The following is a 14,404-nucleotide window of genomic DNA, read 5'->3' as shown; positions in this document are numbered from 1 at the left end:
ACTCCACACATGAGCATGCACATGAGGGAAAAAAAAGTGCCTTTCTGTTTGAGAGGAGGGAACCACAGTGACTGGCCCTATAAGCACATGTATTAATCATGCACCGTCTGGTTTTAATCCACACACTGCTGATCCTGCGTCTCACTGTATTGTTATCAGGGGAAGGAGTATTTCTCCTCAATCTTATTCACCAGCCAAAAGCCTGAAAATGCAAAAAACACATTTGTGAAGTGCCTTCCCAAGGACCCCGAGCCCCGGACCTGGTGAGCTGGGGCTGCTGCCTTTTTATTGGCGTTTAAAAACCTTTTATTAACGTGTGTCAGGGCTGGGGGAGGAGAGACAGGCTCAGGTTTCAGGACCCCCCATGCAGAGAGGTTTATTGTGGGAAGGGACATTAACACTTTCTCCCCCATGTCTCCCCATGGCTGGGGCATGTGGCAGAGGGTGTGCTGCAGGCACCCCTTGGGCGATGGACATGTTGAGCCCATGAAGAGCTTGCAGGGATGTGGACAATCAGTGCTGCCATGTGAGGGCAGAGAGAAGAATATCCCTGCTCTGCTCCATGTCAGGGATCTGCAGCCCTCTTCCAGCCTTGCCAGTAGCTCCATGGGGTCACTGCAGAGCAGGATGCTCCCGAGACAACAGGATTCAGAGGGAGCTGAGGAATCCAGGCCATGCCCCAGGATCCCAGGGCTGCACCCACGCACAGCTCAGATGTACCACCACTAGGACTCGCTTTAACCTCAACACAACCCAAGTGTTTTCCATTACCAGTCCCCCACAGCAGCACCATGAATCCACAGTTGCTACCTTCCTTCTTCCCAAACCTTAACTCAGCCATGCTGCTGCTCCCCTGCTCTTGCCTGGGGGTCCAAGGCTGGGTGAGTGAGGTCCTGGCACTGTCTCCTTGGGCTGCAAAGGCTGCAGACACAGCTGACAGCTCAGGCACCAGGCTGCATAGTTTGCTGCTGACTGGTACGTTCGATGGTGTTCCATCACACAAGCTGCAGTGGATATCTGCCCAACATACGCCCAGGAAAACAGCACCAAGTTATGCTCACCCCGGAGCCAGCTTTTGTTGGTTACAGCTTCAATGACAGTGCAAGAGATGATGGGAAGCTCAAAGTGTCCCACTGGCTCCAGCAGGAATCCGAACGCGCGGCTTCATGGCAGCGAACGGAGTCAGAACATTTTCACTCAAAATAAGAGCCAGGCCAAATGCTCAAAAACTTGCTGAGAAACTCTGGCTGAATTCTGCACTCCATCTGCTAAATGGGACGTGGAGAACAAAAAGGAGTGGGAAGCACAGTGTTTGTCCTATATAGCTCACAAAACACCCTCTTGGTAGTGCCAATAACACAACACCATTTTAAGCCAAATTCTCTCCACTTTTGCCTTTCAACAGATTCTTTTTCTCTGAAATGTTACAAATTAATTAAGAAACTGGTGGGTAAAAGCATGGGGTAAGGATTTGGAGTATTAGCAAGCAAGGTGAGATATTATCCTTGCAGTAAAAAGCCAACTGCCTCTTCCTAGCCATGCAAGTGATAGAAAAGGGACCACAGTGAGCTTCCCAGAACCCTCCTCCCATCCCACAAGACACTCACAGGGTGCCATATAAAGAGCAGTACATTCTCATTGCCTCTCCAGCAAAGAATTTGGGCTGAAAACTGGGCCAAGACTGAGAACACAAGAGAAAGAAATTGGGTGCAAAAAATAACTCCTGCTAAAAAACAATGAAAAATCAGTATGGGAAAAAAACAGTGCCAGAGAGAGCTGCTCTGCTGAGTGAGGCACAGGGATACAGATCTCATCATGCCACCATGGTCTGCATGGACACTCACCCTTCCACCGTGAACCGCCCAGAGATGCATCTCATAGACTCAGAGTCACAGAATGGTTTGGGTTGGAAGGGATCTTAAAGACCATCTAGTTCCAACCCCCTGCCATGGGCAGGAGCACCTTCCACTAGACCAGGTTGCTCAAAGCCCCACCCAACCTCTCTTTGAACTGATGAACTGCTGAGGAGTTGGATTCATCTGGGCTCTGCACTCAACAAGGAGGGCAGGGAGCAGATGGTGGACTGGGACCTGGACACAAGGACCCCTGTTTAAGTTGGGTTGGGGTTTCTTTGCAGGGAACTGCCTTTCTGTATCTTGCTCACAGTCACTCGTGAAAGGCACACAGGTTCATGCCTCAGTCACACTGTCCTGGCTAAACCTGCAGTGCCTTCTGCAACACCCCACTTCTGCAGAGTCAAATAATTCCCTTCACTAATACTGCAGAAGGAGAAGATCTGTGGAGCAGGGTAGTCATTTGCTTGTAATGACGCAGATGCCACTCCAGTCCCTTTCTACAGCGCTACCAAATCACAGGAAACGGGGTGGGAATGTCCAAAGAGGACACTTTACTTCTATTCCAAGGTGTTTACTTCAACCCAAGCTGTACCTGAGAGTGCCACCCAGCCTGCTTTTAAAATCTCCAAGGCTGAAGAGTTTCTGCAGAATTGCTAACGAGGCTGGTCTCAAGTGCTTAACTACCCAAAGGTATGAAGCCTTTCCTAAAGTGTCGTCTTCATCTATTTTGCTTCAGTTTATGCCCATTCCTTCCTATGCTTTTCAGCATGGAGCTGAAGGACAGCTTGTTCTCCTCCTCTCTGCATTTTCCCCGAATTTCCACTACACTACACTAAAAAGCCCAGCTCTCCCAAGCCCTTCTTGGAAGTCAGGCTTTTGAGCTCTCTGCTTTAACTCACTGACCTCCCCTTCATCCTCTTGGGTGTCCTCTGCACAGTGAACATACACACCTGCTGTTTCACCTGTCTGACCATTAATGAAAACACTGTTCAGAAAGAAATAAAGGGGGTACAGGCACAGCCAGGCCTAGTTGCTTCCCTCTGCCTTTTTGACAGAGCTAACACCATGCCTGATATTCCCAGATGCCTGGGTGGCTGGTGCTGAGCTGCAAGGGCACCAGCTCCCACCTGAGGAGTTGTGCAGTTTCTTTATAAAGCACCAGAAGCAAAGGGAGCTGGGACAGGGATAACTCAGATCAGAAGCTCAGGTGTAGCTACAGGACAAAGACACGTCTCTTATTTCACAAAGATGAGTGTAAGTCCCTGGCAGGGCAGGTAGATGGCACTCCGAATAAACTGGTGTGTGGTTAGAAGAGGCAGAGTTCAGGGAATTCTGACCCTCTCCCACAAGTTATGGGGCACCAGGTAGAGCTGCTCAGCCGCCTCACCTGCCTGCTGGGGGCTCTGTTTTGTGGCTGCTGGGAAAAGAATCTCTGTGTAGGGGAGTGGGGCACTGGGACTGTCCCCAGCAGAACCCCCATGGGGCACACACAGGGCAAACAGGCTACCTTGGGGCAGCAATGGCAACCACATGCTTCTTATTTTAAGCCCATCAGACAGAGCCTTGAAAATTCATGTTTCCACAGTGACTTCCTGGACGAAGGCGCTTCCCCAAATCGGGAGGGCTCTCGGTTTTACCCTTTTACCCTGTGCTCCTCTGCTGCAGGCAGTGCTGTGAGCACAGGTTGGGCAGACAGAGAAGTGAAACAGAAATTCGCACCTTTGGGTCCCTCTGTGAGAAAGGTCCTAAATTTCTCACCGTCATTTCAGGAAAACGTCAAGAAGAAGTGGCACATGGGAAGGCACATTGCCCCCGTCACACACAGGCTCTCCACAGAAACCTGCCCTCTGCATCCCCACTTCTCCTCCCGCAGCACCAACTGCTCAGGAAGGAGGCGTCGGGACTTCCCAGATGAGCTGCATTTCTGGAGCTGTGATTCTGCCTCCAAGCAGGAAACTGTTGAGAGCCACTCTTATCCTGCCGTGCCTCCAAGGGCGTGCAAAACAAATGCCATTGTGCCTCATCCATCCCCCATCAGGCTCCAACACGTTCTCCAAGTGCAGCCCCCAGATCCCTCCTGGCCAGGTGGTGGCAGAGAGCAGACCCAAAACCCCACATCAACAAGGGAACTGATTTCATTATTCTAAAAACAAACAGCCAAAGGAAAGTTCAGGCTAGAATGGGCTCCTAGAGCAAAGAAAGGAAAATAGAGAGCGGGCAGTGGGGAATGCTTCATATTCCTAAAAGCCTTTTGTACGTTAACACATGGTGTCTGCTTCTCTCTAGTCACCTATTTATCACTCTCCTCTTTAGAGAAGGAAAAAAGTCCTGGCTGCCTTCCTAAGGCAGAATTTTGTGGCCGGGGGGAGGGGGAGGGTGCTTTAAGCATGATGCAAACCATTTGGAGTGCACCGAGAGCTCTGCCAACACAAGCTGCACTATTTAAACAAGTGAGGAAATGATCGTATATACAACATGCCAGCGAGCACACACACACCAGAGGAAGTCGAGAGGGGTTTTCATGACACAGAGCTGGATGTCAGCGGCTGAAAGGTCGATATTTTCCCTTAACACCCTTCTCAATGACTTAATCGTGTTCCGTTTGCACAGAAAACTTCCCAAGAATAAAAGTCTGGAGGAATTGAGGGGGGATGTTTGGCCTACTGCTGACCTTGTCCGAGGTCCTCTCCACGTAGCAGGGCTCCTGGGGGGCGACCAGCAGGGGAACGAAGCCCGAGAGCAGCCGATCCTCTTCCAGGCTAAGCAGGGCAAGGTCGTCATCTGGGTCCTTGTACAAGGGCACCTCCGACTGATTCACTGTGGTCAGTATGTTACAGAAGTCAGCCAGCGTCGCCCACACATCTACTGAGACCCTGGGAGAACGAGGAGAGACGTGAGCAATTCAGGGCTGGAATGCGTTGGGAGTTGCCTGCAATGCTGCAGCGAATACCAGAGAGGTGAGGCGAGGCGAGGCACGGCACCACTGCTGCCCTGCCCCACGGGAGGGCTCCGGCACAGCTGCGCTGGCACCGAACCCAGGAGGGATTGTAACCCTCACCCACCAGCGCTGACACCGGCCACCCGTCCCCCTGGACGGGGCCGGTTCCCGGGAACTAGCCCTTCCCACTGCTCTGCCCATCTCTGCCCGCTCCGGAGCCGGCACATCCGCAGGGAGCAGCTTCCCCGTGCAGTGCCGGCAGGAACCCAGCTCATTCCAGATGGGAGAAGTGATGTTTGTTACTCAATTTTAAAGCCTGCTGGGAGGACAGACCGGACACTCGCACTGCTGTCAGGGCAGAAGGGGCTCCTGGAGGGCTCCAGCCCAGCCTGGGGCACTCTCTCCTTCGCACAGCTGTTACCTGCTGCAACCACGTGCTGCAGCCACGCTCTACAGCACAGAGATTTTCTCAGTTAAACCCCACCCACTCGGGGGTTAAAGCCATGTTTTCCTTCTGGCCAAGGGTTTCAACACTCACGAGTGACCTGCAAAGTTGCCTCTGCCGTGTCTCACCTTCCCAGAGTGGAAGTGATGTGCAGGGAGCCGGGTGCGAACACGAGGCCACCAGCAGCCCTGGACTGCTCTCCACACATCCCCATCACACATCCCCATGGCTGAGCACCCTGGGGAGGGCTCAGCACCCCAAAGAGTGCCAGCATGGGGAAAAGCAGGGAAGTAGGCAACAGGAACAGGGGTACTACAGCCAACCAGGCTGTCTTGCACTGCATTTCCTCCTCCTGTTTCTAAAAACACTCAGATTGGGGTTTTTTAGGTGCATAAACAGGGACGAAAGCAGGGAATAGAAGAAACTGGGGCTGATCTGCTTCTGGTGGCAGTAAGGAGAGCTGCTCCTCCACCCCACACCTCTGCAGCACTGAAAAGCACAGGGAAGCCAGCATCACCAGGGGTGCAGCAGTGACCGGTGCGGGCCGAGGCAGCCCAGGGCTGGAGGGAGGCCCCCTGCTCTTTGAACTGCTCCAGGTGGACAGAGTCTGCACTCGGTTATTTACGGGAATCAATGTACCAGGAAAGCACACTGAAATGAAACATCTTGTTTTCAAGAGCGTCCTGGGAGCCAGGCAGAATGAGGAGCCATTAATCAAAGCCCGGCACGTAATCAGCACACATGTAACGCAGAGTCGCCCACGTCCCTGAGCCAGCCCTAGCCCACGTTTTGCAAAGGAGAAGAGGTCCTTCAAAACCCTCTGGTCACAGACACCAGGAGCTGGGTTCATTCACAAAGCTCCATCGCTTGGCTCAGCCAGGTCTGGCTGTCAGAAATGTTTAAATATGGAAAAAAATAAACAGTTGCAACACGTTTTTCGGAGGGATCTGTCCGAGGCCCTTTGTGATGTAATGGGAAACGCTGCGTTTGTGCTACCAGCTGGAAAATAAACAGAGCTGCGAGGGTTAAAAGGAACTGAACTTTCCACGACCCCTATCTGTAAAAGAAGAAAATAATAAGAGGAATGATCCACTGCCCCACAGCCCTGATAGTTTATCCTCCGGCCCAGGCTGCAGAGACAAGCACCGGATGTGATAGGGCTGCTCTGGGCCACCTCCAAGGCGAGCTCTGCCCATGGGAGATGCACAGGGCTTGGGAGGCTCAGCCTCCCCCAGTGCCCTCTTGGCAACTGGGCTCGGCTGCCTGCGGCCAGTCACATAGCACTGGTGGGGCCCCATGGCTGGGCTGCCACGAGGGCTTGGCTGGGATGAAGGAGGTGCAGAGGCATCAGCGGGGAGAGGAACGGGAAGAGCGCCCGCAACCACGAGGGAATGAGCGCACAGCGGTGTTGGGGACAGGCACGGATGCAGAGGACACTCCCAGGGGGCTGGAACAGCCAGGTGCATGAGGCCAGGGAAGAGGAGAAGGGAAAGAAACACACTGCAGAGAACTCGCCTGTATTCCCAAAAAACAGAGCTGCAGGCAGGGGATGGAGATGAGCAGTGAGTGTGGGAGGGAGGCAGAGGGCAGCAGCAGGATGCTGGGCTGGACTGGGATCTGAAGCAGGGCAGGGGGTGAAGGAGCAGCACAGATGAAGTACAGGGAGCATCTCTTTCCACAGGGCTTGGCATCCAAAGTCAGAAAAATGCCACGTGAACAGTCACCGAGCTGACACTGCTAATGCCCTTGCAGGCACCCAGCCCACTGGTCCCCTCTTCTCTCACCCCTTGCATCACTGCCAAGCAGGGCACTCCTCACCACCCCTGAGTGTGAGAGTAGTCTCTGTCACTTCATCCTTCATCTACAGCTTCACAGTGCCTTGCCACATCTGCCATTTGCCCTGAACGTGACAGGTTCCCACCCTGGGCTTGCTTCAAACCTCAGACTGTGCTGGCTACCCAGGCAGCCAGATCTCCCTGCAACGCAATTCCCGCAGCCCCCTCGCACATGCAGCAGCCTGCAGAGCCTTCAAAAAGCCAACAAAGAAGAAGGTGCTGATGTTTCTGCTCTGGTTGTCTCCTGTGATGGCAGAGACAACACTGCAGAGATCAGGTCTGACCATTTTCTGCCATCCCCTCGGGTGCAGCTCCTCCTCTGCAGCACATCTCCCAGCACTGCCACCACAAATACCATTCACCAGCTGCTGCCTGGAAAAGCCAGTGAGGGCAAACAGCTCCTCATGTTGACATGTAGGGCCCTGTGGATCTCCTGATGGGATGTGCACTCACCCTGGAAGGTTGCACAACATTCAGGAGCCCTGTCAGGTGCCTTCTCCCCGCTGCCTCAGCTCAGGACCACCTCCTGGCCACCCCCAGACATTTCTGGCTTATGTCACCCCACGGTGCAGCGATGCTGGAGCCTCTGCAGAGCCCAGGCAGGCCCAGGTGCCTGGAAGCTCTGTGCATGCACAGTGCCACAGCTTCATTGTCCCTCTGCGGAGGGAGGCCCCGAATCACTGACACTGAGCCCAGGCACACAGTTCCCAGGTACAGGGACGAGGCTCCCAGAGCTTTTAACCGAGGAAGCGAGAAGGGGGTTAGCGCGAGGTCTTTCCTCAGAACGGGGGTTCATTCACTTCCCCACAGACACATTTACATTTGCTTATTCCACCAGGACGGGAAAAAAAAATAAGAGTTAATTTCTTTTTTATTGCCTCAGGATTCCAGGTTTAATGTAGCTGTCAGTGTGAGCGCAGCCCAGCTGCACGCCGACAGGACACGGCCCGGCCAGGCGATGGTGAGAGCTGCACAAGTGCGCAGCGAGCTGGACCGCGGCCCCGGAGCCGAGTGTGGCCCCGGCAAGGCTGGGGATGGCTCCTGGCAAGGATGATGCCCCTATGGGCATCACCACAAGGCAAAAGGCACACACCAAAGTGCAGGGAGAGCAGAGGGTACCAGAGTGAGCCTGATGCTCACCGAATCCCCGCAGCCACGGTGCTGCGCAGCGCTCCGGCGTAAGCCACCATCTTCACCGGGGGCGCGGGCTGCCTGGTGATTAATATCAAGCACAATGACCCCATGTTACAAGCCTGCGGGGGCCTGTGGAGGTGGCCATTTCCTGTGTAATACCAGCTTGTTTAAACACTAACATCCAAACTCCACAGCTGCAGAACAAACCCGGAAAGCGCGGCGCAGAAGAAGCCCTGTATTGTGTTCCCAGCCGGCCTCGAGCCGCGCTGCCGTGCAGATGGCAAACGCCTCGGGGCCGTGAGCTCCCGGGGCCAGGCACCGTGCACCCGCTGGCTCCCAATGCCCACCGGATGAGGTGATCCGCATCCTCCTCCTGGATTTCCTCTCTCCTGAACCAGGGAAGGCTGAATTAAAAGCAGCTCCTTTGTAAGGAGCAAAAAGGGTTGGTTGTGGAAGCTCATCCCAAAAGATGTTCACCAACCTTGTCCTGGGCTCAGACAGAGCAGGGTGAGGTGGTCACAGCTCCTCTGCACCAATGGTTTCCCCCACCTTGCCCTGCACACAGTCCCTTTGGCCAGCTGGGCATCTATAAACCCATTCTTCTCCCAGGAACCTGTCTTGGGAACTGGAGGGACAACTTCCTCCCCAGGAGAGGTGCAGTGTCCTCTCAGCCAGCCTCTGCTTTGCCACAGCCCCCTTCTCCACAGAGACTTTTGGCTTCTGCTTTGGTCAACTTTACCTTCATTCTCAGCCAGGTTTACACTACAGAGACACCTCTGAATACTCACTTTGATGTCTCGATAGGGAAACTGGTGGCCAGCATTACTGGGGCTGAGATCTGCAAAAGGGATTTTCCATTTAGTCTTCAGCAGACTCCAGCAATGTTTTGGCACACGTGTCCAAGACTCTGTCCATCTCTCCCAGTGGGAGCTGCCATCTCAGTGACACTTCTCCGCAAGAGCAATGTGATGAGAGCGATCTGGCAGATCTCTCTGGGAAGGTAAGCTCCAGAATGTGCTCACAGCTTTTGGATTTAATTTAATACTTGGTTTAAATTAACCATTTTTAAATGCTTGCAGACAGTCTCCACAAACTGAGAGGCCCTTCACTCAGCGCGGAAGGAGCATGGATTCACCAGGGTCAGCCCTGCAGCAGTGTGTCTGTCTAGCCAGCGGCTTCCCCATAGGTTCTTGTGCTTCATTTAGCAATGGATTAATTGTGGCAGCAAAGCAGAGCAAGGAGCAGCTTTGCTCTCCCCTCTGCAGCCCTCTTCACAGCCCAAAAGGAGATGGATTCACCTGGACAGCTCCTGTTCTGGAAACACATGCGGAAAGAGCCATGGAAAGCTTGCTGAGTCCCTCTTCCAAAATAGGAAGGACACCCTTCACCTCTGCAGTGGTTTGAACCAGGTTTTCCCCCTGAAGCTAAGAAAGTGGTAACCCCCAGGGGGTGTTCAAAAACACACAGCAGCCCCAAGAGAGGGATTTACACAGTCCATCACCCGAAAAAAACCTGTTCCAGGACATTCCCTGAGCCATGGTGACCATGCAGTGTGGCCAAGAGCTGGATGAGTGCACTAGACCAAGGAGGGTGGTTTTGGGGAAAGACGGAGCTTCTTGCTCAGGTTGAATTTGGGACCACTGAGCCCCCAGAGGATGCCTGCCAGGAACCAGGGTTCATTCCCAAGCTCCCACCAAGCAAAGGACCCTGAAGACACAGCCTACTTGAGCCTCCCATCCTGCTCCACAGAGCCCACTCCTGATGGCTCACATCCACATGCCGGGTTTCAGCAGCACTCACCCCTCACACCTTTCCCTCCACCTCTGTCCAAGGGGGAAAGCAGCGAGCTGAGGAATTTGGTGTGGGGTTGTTTTTTTTTTTTTTTTTATTGTATGGACTCAAATCCAGCAGTGTGATAAATGCATCCGAGCTACAATTAGGAAGATATATAGCATCAGAATGCGAAGGTCTGGGCAGCGTGGTGAAACGCGGGCTCTCCAGAGCCCCAGCTATGTTTCCCATTATGTAACCCTGGTCATGGGCAGACAGCCAGACTCCAAATGAAAAAGAGACTCTGGCTTGGCACCGTTTCTATTTTCCTATCCTCATTCGGGGTCAGCGCAGTGTCATACAGCTGCAGAGAAAGCTCCGGGGATTAAACCTGGGAAAGACTCCAAGACCAGGACCCGGGTTCAAGTACCAGCTGAAAGCAATAAACCAACTGCCACAGCTGGGCTGAGTTTAGACGTTCTCAAAGTCCCCCAGCTCTCTCCCATACGAAGAACGAGCGATTGTGAACATGGCGAACGCAGCGTGAGCGGAGGCCTTGGGACACACAGCCCCGGCAGCCCGGGCCCGAGGCTCTGGTGGAGTCTTGACAAGCTGCCCCGCTGGCCCCGAGCCCAGGCCGGCTTTCTGGCAGCAGCGCTGGCCCCGGATGAGCTGCACTTTGATGCGAGCTCTGGGCTCCTAGTGGGCTGCCAGGTGGGTATGAGGCCTGGTTTTTCCAGAAGCTTTAGCACATTCATGGCATCCCTGCAGGGTGCTTCTGCACTTCAGGGGATTTTTACTGTCCCTTTTCTGTGCCCACGCCATCACGAGGGGGAAGGGAAGTGGTTTAAGCATGTCCAACCAGCTCTTCCACTGGCAGTGGTGGGACCTTGTGGCACAGCCCACCAGAGAGAGGCACGGAGCTTGAGTGACACGGCACAAACCCCTTACTCAGCTCTTCAACTTGGCATCTGTGCTTGCTCCTCACATGCCTCCCTGCTCCTGAGCTCACCCTGCCCATAAACCTTGGCTTACTCCACCTCGCCTGCTGCTCTGACCCATGTTTTACTTCTAAACTTCTTTGAAGCTGCTCCTATCTAAACCCCTGGACTTGGTGGCTCTACTTGGTTAGTGAAGAGCCCCAGGGCAGCCAGCAGGCTTGTGTCAATAGAGAGCTGAAACACTAACCCAGTGCTCTCCTTTTCCTTTCCTATCCCCGGGGAAAATGTTGCAAATCCCAGGTCATGCCCAACAGCGGAGCTGGCTCCCTGCTACTCATCCCTATCTGCACCTCCAGGAAAGCTCAGCTGCTGCTGACCCAGAGTCCTGGACCACCAACACCACTCCATGCAAGAGCTCTGTGCTGAAAGAGCAGCCAGTCTCCTCACCGTGGGTAAGACAGATTCTCTGGGTGAGCCAAAGAGTGGAGGAGCTAGGAGCCAACATGGGGCAGGCTGTCCATGCTCCAGGGCATGGTGGGACAAGAGGGGCTGCTCAGCCACCCTCCATGGAGAGGGCACAGTGGGGAAGCAGCTGGGCCTCTGCTGCAAAATGAAGACCCTCATTCCTCCACAGAGCAGACTGGTGAAGTAGAGCCCCTCAATCTACACCCATTACACCTGAAAGAGCCATGTGCCACAGGGGAGGCTGCCACCACCACCACCACCATCTCCCACCCCACCGGGCAAGCAGAAGCCCACACCTGCTCCATGATCCCGGGAGGACACAGCCCTGTGCCCCGCAGGAGGGGGAGCAGCTCATCCCAGGGAAGGCGCCGAGTGCTGGCTGCATGAACCCAATCAGAAATTCCATCTCGAGGCTGCCCGTGGCCAAGGGCTCAGCGGCTCCCTGCGCAGGCAGCGCGAGGGGAAGGGGGGATTGGTGCAGGCGGGTTCACGTGACGGATCCCAGTTTGAGTTCCTGCCCAAAGATGGGCAGCAGTTCACATGAGCAGGCAGCGGTCCCACACCGAGCAGCCGACAAACAGAAAACAGACTCCATCTCCACAAAATGAGGCCCAGAACTTCCTGTGTGAGATTTCCATTTCCTCAGCCAAATGAAAAAGAACTGGAGTAAGAGGCAATAAACTAGGAGAGCAGGACTGGACCTGACGCACGGAGCGGGGACCCATTAATGGTTAAGCCACTTTGCTGGATTACTCTTAATGCGCCTTCCCATCACCCTGGGTTCTGGCTCCTTTGGATTAACAATAAGACGTGATTTCAGGCTCTGGATCCGGAGTACCGGAGGCAGATGGAAAATCCTGCGGGAAAGCAGCTACGGAGCATGCTCAGACACTGTTTCGCATACTCCATACTTGGCCCCTTCACTCGATTTTCTGTCCAAAAATATGCAAATTGCCTAGTCCGCATTATGGACTAATGGGCTGAAATCGGCCAGTTTAGAAAATTAACCCTTTTGTGCATTGCAGGGTAGAGAAAAGCGGTTTCTGAAGCAGAGGGGAGGTGACTTTTGGAGCTCCAGGAACAGGCAAGCTCCTCCAGGCCAGCCCAGCCCAACTGAGGTTGGCCCGACTCAGTCAAAAAAAGGCAACAAAACCCTTATGCTGGAAATGGAGTTCCCTCTGGTAGAGAGGAAGGTACTGCCTGTCCAGCTGGCTGGGCCAGTGGAACACCTAAAACAGGGGTATCCCAACCAAACCAGACACAAATCCAAAGCAGAAGGTAAAAATCCATCTCATGATCCATCTTCAAAAACATGAAAGCAACAGGCACCCGCCAGGCCCCCTCAGAGGCCCTCCAGCCCCACCCACACATCAATGAAGAAGTCACTGTGTCACCAAGGGTGGCCAGTGACCCCTAAATATTCCCCAGGAAGCAAACCTTGCCTGGGTGCTCAGGTCAGAGTACCACAGCCAGCAGTAAGTGTGAGCAAGAGGGAAAGGTGGCATAAGGAGCCCAAGGAACAGACACCAGAAGACAAAACAGAGGATGCACGTACTGTTTGGGGAGCTCGAGAGAGGTTGGAGGAGGATTCCAGGTGTCCGGGTGGCCAAGCATCCAGTCTGACCAGACTTTCACGCTGGGAAGCAGCTCCTTCAGGTCCTGGGGCAAGGCAGAGACCTTGATGTCGTCCTCCTCATCCTCCTGCTCCATCTCTTGTGCCTGAACTGCAAATACAAGATGTGAGAGCTGAGCCAGCTCACCACAGTCAGGGACCAGGCTCAGACAGGGACTGGGGATGCATGACACAGATCCCAACACCCCAGCCTTGGACACACAAGGGAACAGCCACAACCCACAGCAAGCACAAAGACAGATCTGTTCTCCCTATACAGACTGGCCTGAGGGTCTGCGATCCCTTTCACTGAGGGCAGTGGGGTGTCACTGCAACAGTCATAAAGGTAGGATTCCGAGGTCCTAGTTTTGGGAAGTTTCCCAATAGCTGGCAGAAAGCATACCCTGAGTCTATCACTTTCCTCCAAACATTTCTGCCTGCACACATCAGGGGCTTTCCTGCAGATGATCCAGCCATAATGCAGGCAGAGTTTGCGATACTTGGAGAGAATCCATGGGCCCCAGCAGAGGGGAAGAGGTGTACAAAATAGCAGGGAACGAGGGCCTGAACCCCACCAGGCTGCCTCATGGGCCCCTCCATGGATCCTGCTGGTAACCCCTTACCTGGCACACATTCCCTTAGCAGGTTGGTGCATCTCCTCACCAGGAGTGCAAACATGGAGAGCCCCAGGGCTGTGGCCTGTTCCTGGATGACGGAGCGACAGTCTTCAGAGATGCATTCTAGAAGACAGAGAGGGTTTGGGTCAGATGTTTCATCCTGCTTTGCCTTCACAGCCTCCCTTTCCACATCACACATGGGGCAGGGGTGAGCAATTCCCCAGGTCACACCTGTCCTGGCCCCAGTTGCTCCATGTAGGGGGAAAAAAGGTGGTGAGTAGCCAAACTGGAGTGGGAAGAAGCTGCAGCCACACTGCCCACACCATGCCCAACCCCACTGTGCATGCTTAGCCAGACAGCACCAAGCTGGCACTCAGGACTCCCAGCACAGAAGCTGCTGCCTGGAGCTGATGCCTTTCCCTGAAGGAAGGGGGTATGTTTAAGTGTTAAAAGGGTAATTAGCTGCATGTTTGATCTCTGTCCCTGCTGGAGTTTTAACCTCAGCAGCTGAGGAGGGGGCTCCTCCCATTAGTTCAGCAGTCACACAACAGCTTGTCAAGAGAGCTTAATTGGAACTGTTACTCAAGTAGATGCCACACGACCACAGCTCTTCCAAACAGAGCCGGCTCGGAGTGAGAGCAAATCCCCCCGGCACATCTACACCCAGCCAGAAACCACTTCTGAGGCTGCTGAGAGCAGCGGGGAGCTGGCTCGAGGGAACTGCCTGGAGCCGGGCGTGGGTTACGCGGAGCGAGGCCAAGAGTTTCGTGGGGAATGCCAGGCTGCCTGCG

At 54.2% G+C, this 14,404-nt stretch overlaps 1 protein-coding gene across 3 annotated transcripts in view; it reads right to left on the bottom strand.

Annotated features, from left to right (window-relative positions):
- The window catches only part of SMG6 (SMG6, nonsense mediated mRNA decay factor), a 109,803-nt gene that overhangs the window by 42,442 nt on the left and 52,957 nt on the right, over window positions 1–14,404 (bottom strand). For all 3 annotated transcript variants that reach the window (XM_027690740.1, XM_027690742.1, XM_027690743.1), the window contains exons 11-13: window positions 13,620–13,736; window positions 12,940–13,108; window positions 4,528–4,729 (exon numbers count right to left, since the gene is read on the bottom strand). In XM_027690740.1, coding sequence (XP_027546541.1) covers window positions 4,528–4,729; window positions 12,940–13,108; window positions 13,620–13,736 — 488 coding nt within the window. The remainder of the gene's footprint in view (window positions 1–4,527; window positions 4,730–12,939; window positions 13,109–13,619; window positions 13,737–14,404) is intronic.

This window comes from Neopelma chrysocephalum, unplaced genomic scaffold, assembly GCF_003984885.1.
Source record: "Neopelma chrysocephalum unplaced genomic scaffold, ASM398488v2 Primary Assembly neopelma1_82, whole genome shotgun sequence".
NCBI lineage: Eukaryota > Metazoa > Chordata > Aves > Passeriformes > Pipridae > Neopelma > Neopelma chrysocephalum.
Note: the sequence above shows the minus strand (reverse complement) of the source record. Positions and strands in the feature narration are given on the sequence as shown.